The following is a 12,116-nucleotide window of genomic DNA, read 5'->3' as shown; positions in this document are numbered from 1 at the left end:
CAAAAACACATTTTGGAAGAAGGATTGATGATGTATTGATTCTAATTTTGAACAAAAAAAGTGTATCTTTAAATAAATGCATGATTGGAAGTTAAAACTTCTAATTTATTGGTTTAAGTAGCAAACATTATTTTGATAAGTTCTGTTGACATAATAATGTTGATGATTACATGGTCCGTCTTTGATTATTTAAAAAGTAATTTCTTAATTAAATTGCCTTAACTTTGAAAACAGTGAATTTCTGGTTCCCAGCATGCTTTGCATACAGGATAAGAAGAATAAATGTTGAAATTAAGTGAATAAATTAAATTAATTAATGAATTACTTTAAATTGTATGTGTTTTAGTAAAGGGAAAAGCTTAGAGTTTAATGCTGTTTGACATTTAAAAAAGTTTCTGTCATGCATGTTGAGATGTTTCTGTTAAATTTTTGTGGTTACCACTTTGCTGAAGAGAAGTGCTCGTGGTTTGTGGATGGTTTGTAGGAACAATTTTTTTGAGAAATCAATGTGAAAAAAGAAAAGAAAGAAAAAAACATGTTACAGTGTTTATGCTTCAAATTATTAAGTTCCTGTAACTCAGTTAAGTTTGTTGGTTTAACATATTTCATTATATTTCATATTTCAAGTCGTCATAACTCAAAAAGATGAATGCCAATGTTTCATTTTTTGGGGTGTAAATGAAAGAGAACACATCTCCAAACATTTCATGTGTAAAATGGCAGTTCAATCAAACAAAAGTTCATGTTTTATAGGTTTATGAGTTCTCCATTCATACAAAGGTCATTTAATCTTAATTCTTTTATGGTGTGTTTGGGTAGACCTGCCACACCATAAATAGGACTGACTTGAAATTTTATCAAAGAAGAAGTTGTGGTTTGTTTGGTTGTGTCTCATTTGTGACTAGCATACTGATTCACTTCTCTTCATAGTGAGGAATGCAGAAGAGGACAATCAGTCAACTTCTGCTAACATTAGATTTAGGATTCTTTCTTTTCACCAGCTCCCACACCAGACAAAACACCCAAACAGATTATCAAGCTATACTTTGGGTAAGAGAGAAAAAAAAATCGTATTTATCATATCATGATGTGGTGTTAGATGCCCGTGAGCATACTTGAAATAAATCTAATGCTGTATGACTTAATCTTTTGAAGATTAGTAAAATTTGATCTGTGATGTTTCTTATAACCATTGATTTAAACAATCTCTTGATAAATGATCATCTGCATCCTTTATTTCAGCTCGTTCTTTTCTGAGAGCATTGGATTTAACATTGCAGAAGATCTAGCATGTTTTACCAAAACCACAGTCCAGAAGTTGTGAGAAGAGGGAATGGGATGGAGTATTACAGTGATGGATTTTGTAGAGGGAGCAATGAAGAGAAGACGCTCAAGGTCACCCTGCTTGGCTATAAGGTTATGGAGGAAAAGACAAAGTTCACAGTAAGGAGTTACTAATGCATGCTCTTTTCACTCCATAGTGATCAATGTATATAAGTCTGTTGTTGCTATTTTAATTTTTTTTTTTTTTAAGGGATATACTTCACCCCAAAATGAACATTCTGGCATTTATTACTCGCCATCATGTTGTTCCAAACTTGAATGACTTTGTTTCTTTCATGGAACACAAAAGGAGAAATTCTTAATAATGTGCTATTTTTGGCACGCAATTTAAAAGAATGTGGCATCATTTACTCACCCTCAAGACAAGTTGTTACAAACCCATAAGACTTTCGTTAATCTTTGAAACACAATTAAAGATATTTCTTTTATGAAATGCCTAAGAGATTTCCGCCCCTTCATTGAAACCCCATTGAGTAACCAAAACCAGTTCAAAAAGTTCTTAAAAACATTCTAAACATAATCCATATGAATCGAGTCGTTGCTTGGCAAACATGAGGGTGAGTAAATGATGACAGAATTTTGGTTTTCGGGTGAAATATCCCTTTAATTAGAGACACATAAGGATGAATAAGATACATTGAATCTTATATGGGAACAGATGGAAAATTACACTGTATCTGAGTCAAAGGCAGTTTTTGGTGATAAAGAGGACGTGATGTTCTCTTTCTGCACATTTTAGGTCTACAAGATCTTAGTGAGGCGAGCGCCTGACGAGAGCTGGCACATTTTTAGACGGTACACAGACTTCTCTCGACTACATGACAAGGTCAGGCACAGGTGACTCATGTCAGCTGACCAGGCAGATTTGCTCATGCACTTTTTCCTCAGTATTTCCTTCTTTTAGATATGAGTGACTTTATGTCTTTATGTGTATCTTCAGCTGAAGGAGATTTTTCCTGCGTTTAACTTTGTCCTACCACCCAAGCGTTGGTTCAATAACTTCAGTGCTGAATTTCTAGAAGAGAGACAACTGGGCCTACAAGACTTTCTACAGCACCTGGTTGCTCAACAATACCTGAGAAATAGGTACTTATGACATTATGCTTTGTTTAGAAACAGCCTTCGAAACAATTGTCATCATTTACTCGCCCTCACGTCCTTCCAAACCTGTCTGCAGAACAGAATATATTGTGAAAAATGTTTTTTTTAGTCCCTATAATGAATGTGAAAGTCAGAGGGGTCCATTGTTGTTTTGGATTGTTGAAAGCCTATAGGCTTCCATTGTATGGACAAAAACGTGAAACATTATTCAAAATATCTTATTTTCTGTTCCACAAGAAGAAAGAAAATCATACAGGTTTGGAATAAAGTTTCACATTATGTGTAAACCAGACAAACACAAATAATAATAATATTTTGGGTTTTTTTTAAACATTGTCAAACCTTTTGTGATTTGAGGTGGGAGGAAAAGCTGAAGATTCAGTGCTTTTGTAAAGCGAATGCAAAGTTTCTCAGGGGAACAATAATTTTGTGAGAGAACGCAAATGTTTAATGAACAGAGAGAAAAATATATTTATAATCAATCACTTATATTTGTTAACAACTAAAACAATCCCAGACTATATATTAGTCTCCTCTCTGTTAACAATCTCTTTGAGCCCCTTCACTCTGGTTTTTGCGAACACCACAGCACTGAAACAGTTTTAGTTGAGGTCAATAATGACTGATTCTGTTCTTTTTCCATCCTAATTCTTCTTGATGTTAGTGTCGCTTTTGATCAGTCTCTTTTACTCACCCATCTTTAAAATGTATTTAGTGTAAGATTGTATCTCTCTGATTGTGTGTCTCCCTGTGGATATAGGTCAGAGTTGGGTTCAGTTCATTTTGGTGTCCCTCAGGGTTCAATTTTAGGCCCCTTACGTTTTAGTATGTATGTTTTTTTCTTGTGGTCAGCTTAATTAGCATTTTTATGCAGATGACACTTTATATTTAGATTTATATTTATTCTAAATCTGGTGACATTGAGGTAGTTACTTTTCTTTCACACGTTTCTGAGATGAAACCTCGGATGACTTGGTCAAAATTTTCTGTGTCTGAGCAGTAACAAGACTGAATATATATGAATATATATTATTATTATTTTAAATCTCAGAAACATTGCAGGGCTGTGCCCTTTGTTATCTTTCTTCTATGTGAAAAGCTGATCAATACTATTGTGTTTTCTTATGCACACAATCTAGATGCTTGCAATGCACTACTTGATGGAGTCTCCAAGTCTACACTTATAAATTACAATATGTGCAAAACTCAGATGCTAGAATCCTGAGTAGGGCCAGGACAACGATCACATATCTCCAGAGTCCTTGCACTGGCTCCCTGTCAGATTTGAAGATTCTCTTGCTTACATTTTTGGCTTCTCAGAGTTTTTAACTTATTATACCCCAATATTGTGATCTCCGCTCCTCAAATACTGTTATTTTAACAGTCCCCCAATCTTGTCTTTGTATCAGGCGTGATAGAGCATTTACTCCTTACACTCCTAAACTGTGGAACTCACTTCCCCTCGCTATTAGAGAAGCATAGTCGCATAACTAGTTCACCCAAAAATTAAAATGATCCCATCAAGCCATATAAGACTTTCATCTTTTAGCCGAACACAATCGGTGTTACACCAAATAATATCCTATGACAGAGGATTTCGATATAAGAGAAGAGGAGCTACGTCCTACGAACGCGAACGCATGCACGGCTGTTGCCGTAAGCCAGTGATTATAGTTTATAAAGTTTTAAATATGGATATTTTTCTTACAAAATCCCATCGCCCTGCTTCAGAAGGCTCCATTAACCCACTGGAGTCGAAAGGATTACTTTTATGATGGATGGATTAACTTTTTAGAGCTTTGAAAACTCGCGATTCAATGCCATTACAAAGCTGGTATGAGCCAGGATATTATTTAATATAAATCTGATTGTTTTCGGCTGAAAGAAGAAAATCATATTCACCTAGGATGGCTGGAGGTGAGTAAATTATGGGATAATTTAAAAAAAATTTTTGGTGAACTATTCCTTTAAGCACTTTTACATCACACCTTGAAACATATTTCTTTGGGATGGCTTTTTTTTATGATGATTAATACATTTGTATATTGTTTTCATGTGATTCAACTTTTATGTAAAGCACCTTGACATGTCTTTTTAAAGGGATAGTTCACCCAAAAATGAAAATTAGCCGATTATGTATTAGTGATTATGTAACAAATACAATTGGAGTTATATTAAAAAATGTCCTGGCTCTTCCAAGCCTTATAATGGGAGTCAATGGGTATATGATTTTGGAAGTCCAGAGCCTATCCATCCGTGATAAAAGTGCTCAAAACAGCTCCGGGATGTTAATAAAGGCCTTCTGAAGTGAAGCGATGCTTTCATGCAAAAAAAAAAAAAATATTTAAAACTTTATCGACTAAAATAACTAGTTTCCGGCAGACCGCTGTACGCAAGTCGACTTACGCCAAAAGAGTAACACTTGACGATGTCTGACGTTAGGAGTAGCGTAAGCTTTGACGCCTCTCGCGGTTCAAACAAACAGGGCTGGGCAACCGCGTTCGTCATTGCGTTGTGCGTCAAGTTCAAGGGTTACTCTTTTTACTCCAGAACCGTTTAGAACACTTTTATCATGGATGGATTGGCTCTGATGGACTTCCAAAATCATATACCCATTCACTCCCATTATAAGGTTTGGAAGAGCAGGACATTTTTAATATAACTCCGACTGTATTCGTCTGAAAGAAGTATGTCATATACACCTATGGCTTCAGGGTGAGTAAATCATGGACTAATTTTCATTTTTGGGTGAACTATCCCTTTAAAGGCTCTCTCTCTCTCTCTCTCTCTATATATATATATATATATATATATCATTGAAATATATTTTTTCCTCCCATGTCATTTTTTTTTTACATCCACATGTTCGCTTATTGCTCCATAATCTGTATTTAGAAAAATGGCCCTGAATTTAAAATCTGCATATGGGTACAAAAGATAAATAAAATAAAATAAAAAATAAATAAATACATAAAATAAAAATAAACAAATAAGATGAAAATACAAAAATCTTGATAAATAGTCAACACTACAATAAAACTGTTATTGAGAATTGTGTGAAGATGAGTTGGTGTCACAATTTAACAATGAAAATCATGTGATAACAGAGTAATTGCTTTCTCTCTCCTGAAGTGAAGCTGTCAGAGAATTCTTAGGTCTGGATGACCCACCTACCGCTTTTGGCGATATTAGAGAGAGATGGGTAAGCTCGTTCAGTTACTGTACTGTAATACTTTTCCATTCAGCCAAATGTGATGCATCCAGACACCAGTTAGCTCGACACATCCCTGAGCACAATGAACTTATCCATTTATCCCTCTGTTCCGACTGAAGGCCTTCTGTGAGACGCTGGAAGGGACCAGCTGTCGCCTTCAGAGAGATTTAATGGACGACGGGAGAGAGACTGACTCCCTGAGAAATGTTCTGCTGCACAAAGAGCTCCAAATTAGCCAGCCTGAAAGAGCAAAAAAGTAATGTAGCAACATGATCTATTTGTGGGTTGCTTAGGAAACAGGGACAGAGAGGTGGATTTCATCTTCTGGCTGAAACGAAATGACTCCAAAATGATTATTCTGTTCAAGGAAATTAAATCTAATTGGATTAAGTGCTACATTAATGCTCTGAGCCCACAGCATGTCAGCAACGCTAATTGCTTTTAGCAGTACAGAAGTGTCATGCACGTGATTTCACCAAGTATGACATGTTCTTGGATCAACATCAACATCAACAAAGGGATAGGTTTAGGGATAGGGTTAGGACTACATTTTCAGACATAAATGTTGTTTCAGGCTCAAAAAAATATCTCGATCCAGGAACATGTTTTACTTGGCAAAATCACGGTGACTTAGAAGTGTCATGATTATTACATTTTTAAATGCATTTTTTTATTTGCATTAGATTTGTAATGCCTCGTTCAGAATTGTATCTTTTTACCCGGTAAAGCCTGACATATGAAATAATGGTCAAATTAAGTTAGGTATGAATTAAGTTGCATGATTATTGTGTTTTTTTTGTTTTTTGTTTTTTTGTGCTGGGCAACGATTAATCGCAATTAATCGCATCCAAAATAAAAGTTTGTGTTAACATAATATATGTGTGAGAACTGTGTATAATTATTTTGTATAAATACACACATATGCATGTATATTTGCATGTATAGTACATAATTTATATTATATATAAATATCAATATTATATAAAAAAATATATATATTTCTTAAATATATATGTGTGTATTTATATATACAAAATAATTATACACAGCACACACACATATATTATGTAAACACTAACTTTTATTTTGGATGCGATTAATCACGATTAATCGTTGCCCAGCACTAGTTTGTTTTTATTCTTTTTTTATTTTATTTACTTTTTCCTGTTTAACCCCATACAGTGGCATGTATAGAATCCAAGAGGAGTTGAACAAAGAGACGGGAGACTTTTTAACAGAGCAGGAATATAAAGAAGTGGAGAGAGACAAACTCGGGAAACTAAGGTATATAATTGATGTATTTTCCACTTAATCCCTTTGGAATGAATCCTAGTTGAGCATTATTATTTATATAAACATTCCATAGTCTTACTAAGGAAAAATACGTGTCTTGGGACAATGGGGAGACCATTTTGTCTTATTAAACTGCTTGTATCTCGCCTTCAGTTCTGAATTGCAGTTCATAAGGAGTCATGGAGCGTGCTGGTGTGGATCAGCAACTGACAGTCCCGAAAAGTACAGTTCTGGAGGACCATTCCAAGAACTCCATTAAATAAAGGAAAACAACATCACATACAAAGCACTTTCTTCAAAACGTCTATTTGTGGCGTAAATTGATACACCCAGATCCTTCTGATTCATCCAAGAGACATGATCACAGATTAAGCCATAAACTCAAAAACTTCTTGGAAAAAGAAAAGGGGGGAAAGAATACTTCCACGTAAGAATTATCTGGATGTTTTATTCACATGTATCATTTGTGGAAGAGATTTTTTTTCTTTAACACATATTTAATAATTGAATCATCTGTTCTAGTATATCTGGTTCCTCACAGCTCTTACCAGCTGGCCTCTGTTACACTATTATCTCTGTCCACACAACATGTATAGAAACGGCGGGTTGACCAGCATGATCTTTAGCTGGTTTAGCTATAGTTAAGAACCCTGTTTGGAACACCATGCAGCATCCAAAACTCAACATGAAATTATCACCATTAAATAGAGACAAAATATATTTGATTTACTGTGAGTTACTGTTTTGTGCAAATTAGGTAGTGCCACTGTGAAAAATAAAATTAGCTGTAGTTTCCCACTTGTCGTAAACTTATTTTCTCAGCCTGATTTGTGTTTAAAAGGTCTGTGTTCACCACATCTACATGTTTTCTTTTTATAAGATGCATTGCCTGCATTATAATTGTGTATAAACACAATAAAGACAATAACTGCAATGTGCTTTCACTTCAAAAAGTGTCTGCAGAGGAAATAGGTACATGTGATAAACCCACGGGGGTCAAGCACTGGGCATTTCAATTGGAGACAGATTTAGGGAGTTACACATTTGTGTTGCTTTGTTGTAGACACTTTAATCCTCTGTTCCATCTACTGTCTGGGTGTAACAGTTTTCCTGTTGCTGTCGTATTAGCCTTCTCAGTGCAGGACTGTCATTATTCACCTGGGCATTAGAGGGTGCTCTGTCTTAGAAATGCATGAATTCACCAATTTAAGGTAGTAGAGAAGGAGTAACAGACAGTAGGAAGTTAATTCTTTACCCTCATGGAGAGGCTTTCCTCATTAGCTGCATCCTTCGAAGGCCGCATTTGAAGTCTAATTGTGTCAATGCGGTGCGACGAAGGCTGTCCCAATTCGAAGGATCCTTCAAATGCGTCCTTCGTTTCCCGTGCAATGAAGGATACAACAGATGAATCGTTCACGGCCTTGCCTAGCCCAGAATTTATTGTTCGCCAGTTACGACAAGATTTTTGGAACATCGCCGAATTACACTTTTAAGTATTGGGGGTACTATACGGTTATCCGGACCACACGATGGCCTACCCCCTAACCCCACCCCTAAACCTACCCATCACTGGGGTTAAGACCAATCATACGATGGCCTACCCCTAACCCCTAACCCCACCCCTAAACCTACCCATCACTGGGGTTAAGACCAATCATACGATGGCCTACCCCTAACCCCACCCCTAAACCTACCCATCACTGGGGTTAAGACCAATCATACGATGGCCTACCCCTAACCCCACCCCTAAACCTACCCGTCACTGGGGTTAAGACCAATCATACGATGGCCTACCCCTAACCCCACCCCTAAACCTACCCATCACTGGGGTTAAGACCAATCATACGATGGCCTACCCCTAACCCCGCCCCTAAACCTACCCGTCACTGGGGTTAAGACCAATCAGGGATGACTATACGGACTATACGGGACTAAAAGACACACGTGTGGTCCGGATAACCGTATAGTTCCGTATTGGGTTTCAACTTACTGAAATATTGAATGATTCAAATGTAAAAAACAAACTGTAAAGCAGTTCAAATGTTGACTTATATATCTTGCTTATATGTGATTATATAGTTTATACTTTTTTATATACAGAAATGGACCATGGTGATCATTTTTAGACAGTTTGTGAACCCTGTTTTTTATTTTATTTTATATTTTATATGCCACATGCTGGTGACCCCTGCTGGTCAAAACAGTGTAAATGCAACAAAAAAAACTCAGGCCAAACATGCATAAAAAACCCTTTTACAAACCCATTGCAAATGTTGTATTGAAAGTAAAATCTATCAAATGCAATTAGCAAACCATCTAATAAGATTAAATATCAAGTGTCTGTATAATATGTGTTCTTTTATCAATTTTCAGGGTTTGTTTTGTTTGTTCCATGGCTGGCCAATAAGAGACTATTAAATAAATCACAACAGCTCTTTCCCATTCTAGATGTGTTTTGGGGGGAGTTTTGGCATTCAAGCTGAATATAATGATGGCATTCAAGTCTTTTTGCAACTCTGTTGATGTAACCGACACAGCAGTTTCGGATACGGCAACTGTTTTTCAAATGGGTGTGCCAAACACCTGTCTGCTATTGGTCCAACAAACATGTATTTCTGGCCAAAACCCACGTCAATGGCCCTGTGCAAGTTTCCAGATTGCCACAGAGGTTAGTGTGATTATTCAAGACTGCCATTTAATGATTTTTCAAGACTGTGAGTATAGTACCATGAGCGTTACTGATCTAAGATACATTTTTCCTGCGAATATTGCAGCTATTAATATTTGTGTCCCTTATTTCTGTTGACTAAACCAGTCCTACCAATCATTTGTAAATTAATAGTTATTTTCGGTTGGTTCATTCTTTTCAATGAATTGGCCTAACGGGTTTGCAAAACGAGTCGATTCCCATTTGTTCAGAACGCTCTCTCACAGAATCATCTGAAGCCATTTCAGTCTGAGAATGAACTGTGCTGGATGAAGTGGATATTTACCTACAAACAATCGAAACTAAAGACTTTAAGAGGTAACCTTGAGAAAATTCAGCTATTGCTGTGTCATGAAAGTGTTTTTGTGTCCACTCGTGCTGTTTTTCAGTTGCTTTCCTACATGAGTATGCGCTAGACAGTTGTCTTTGACCACTTAGTTGCTTTTTGCCATTTTCATATTTTAAGGAATACTTTTTTACTTTTTCAACTTTCTTTAGTGTAACTTTGCAGCTTGAGCATGAAAAAGGTCTGCAAAGTTACAAAGCACAAAGTCTACTCTAAAGGGAGTTATTCTCTATATCAGTAAGCACTTTGAAACACCTTGATTGTTGTCTTGAGTTTTCTTCCGGGAAAGTACGTCTCAATATTCCTAATTTAAATAATTCCTGCAATATTCCTAATTTAAATAATTCCAACGGAAACGGGAACTAAACACACAGGGACTGAACACAAGCACATAAAGACAAAAAAATATCAAAATAAGAGTCCATGAACAAAGTCACATGGTAAACGTGACAGAATGCTAGATCTTAAGACACTGTCTTTACATAATGGCTATGTTAATGCAACTGGGCCCAGGCCTGTGTGGCAGAAGTGGGCCTATAGAGACCAAGGTGGAGCCGCCAGTTACGAGAGCCAAGGAAAAGCTGGCAGTTCAGGGAGCAAGAGCGGAGTTAGCAGTGACCATGGTGGAGCCAATGGAGTAGGAGAGGGTTAGGGTTAGGATTAGGTAGAGCGGAAGACCCCAAAGGCAGAGCAGACGGGACTGGAGACCCCCACGACAGAGCAGAATACCACCATAGCAGAGCAGACGGGACTGGAGACCCCCACGACAGAGCAGAAGACCCCTATGGTGGAGCAGAAGACCACCATGGAGCCAGTAGTTCTGAAGACCACGTGGAGCCGGCTGTGCTGAAGACTACTGTAAAACTGAAACGGAGCACAAAGAAATTATTGACGGCCACAATGGCCGTAACAGGAAGGTCAGAGACTTGAAAATGGACCGTCATGACAGAAAGCTCAGAAATGGCGTCCGTGGCTCTGTGAGTTAAAAATCGGCCGCCGTGACAGATAACAGGGTACAAAAGGAGTTTATAATCAGCGTCCATGGTCGTGACAGGGCAGACAAAGGCTTCAAGAATGACCTCCTTGGCCGATACTGGACAGGCAGAGACATCATATATGGCCTCCAGGGCCTTGACAAGGCAGGCAGAGAGTTCATAGATGGCCTCCGTGGCCTTGACAGGGCAGGCAGAGAGTTCATAGATGGCCTCCGTGGCCTTGACAGGGCAGGCAGAGAGTTCATAGATGGCCTCCGTGGCCAGGACAGGGCAGGCAGAGAGTTCATAGATGGCCTCCGTGGCCAGGACAGGGCAGGCAGAGAGTTCATAGATGGCCTCCGTGGCCAGGACAGGGCAGACAGAGAGTTCGGGAACGGCCTCGTGACAGAGACAACAGGGAGCACAGGTAAAAACAGAGAATTCACAAGCGGACACCGCTGCCTTGAGAAGAGTTGAAGCGGTTGACACCGCCGAAGGAAGATGAGTAGCGGTCGCCGCCTCCTCGGGAGGAGCTGTAGCAGTGTGTGTGGCCCAAACACACAAGATGGCGGTAGCCATCACAGACGATAGTGGCAGTAACTCTGGAAACACTGGACTAGGAAACTCTGAGACCACTGGACTTGATCTGCTCGCCTCTCGCACTGACCTCAGTTGTGGATTTATAACACCTGCTATCAGTCTTCTTCGTCCCATGAATTGATCCGGTGATCGAGGGGATTTGTGGCAAACCATGCTCCACGGCCAAGGCTCCAGGCATAATCGATGTATTGAGCATGGGAGTAGTGAATTTTCTCCCCAGGCAACTTCGAGCAAGTGAGTTTGTTTAAACCCAAATAAAAAAAAATTTTTAAGGGCAACATCATTAAAATCCACTTGATATGCTAATCCAATTAAATTTCTTAACGTAGTCCTCACCTTGATGGTTCCTAAAGAGAAAAACTGCTGGGTTCATGATTAATGGTCTTGTGTTCTCTCACATGCTGGCTTGACACTCACATTTAATAAACATCAGAGACAAACACCGGCATGAAACATTAACACAAGACAATGAACAGAAGATAACTGAGGGTTTAAATACAATGACAAGAGGCTAATGGGAGACAGGTGAATGTGATT

The 12,116-nt window shown here is 38.1% G+C and overlaps 1 protein-coding gene across 1 annotated transcript; it reads left to right on the top strand.

Moving 5' to 3' along the window:
- Window positions 1-954: 954 nt before the first annotated feature.
- On the top strand, window positions 955-7,749 carry LOC311087195 (sorting nexin-16). The gene is made up of 8 exons (XM_084120465.1): window positions 955-1,050; window positions 1,243-1,443; window positions 2,084-2,170; window positions 2,285-2,430; window positions 5,578-5,647; window positions 5,779-5,915; window positions 6,842-6,943; window positions 7,106-7,749. The coding sequence occupies exons 2-8, from the start codon at window positions 1,291-1,293 to the stop codon at window positions 7,209-7,211; spliced, it is 801 nt and encodes a 266-aa protein (XP_083976591.1). The 5' UTR covers window positions 955-1,050; window positions 1,243-1,290; the 3' UTR covers window positions 7,212-7,749.
- Window positions 7,750-12,116: the final 4,367 nt, after the last annotated feature.

This window comes from Abramis brama (assembly GCF_963993115.1).
Source record: "Abramis brama genome assembly, chromosome: 7".
Classification (NCBI taxonomy): domain Eukaryota; kingdom Metazoa; phylum Chordata; class Actinopteri; order Cypriniformes; family Leuciscidae; genus Abramis; species Abramis brama.
This window is presented reverse-complemented; position numbering and strand designations above follow the sequence as displayed.

Excerpts from the sequence above, each read along its gene's own strand:
- LOC311087195 (XM_084120465.1), top strand. The coding sequence starts at position 1,291 with ATGTTTTACCAAAACCACAGTCCAGAAGTTGTGAGAAGAGGGAATGGG. Across the intron at positions 5,916-6,841 it reads CAGCCTGAAAGAGCAAAAAA|TGGCATGTATAGAATCCAAG; the intron begins GTAATGTAGCAA and ends AACCCCATACAG. Across the intron at positions 6,944-7,105 it reads GACAAACTCGGGAAACTAAG|TTCTGAATTGCAGTTCATAA; the intron begins GTATATAATTGA and ends TCTCGCCTTCAG.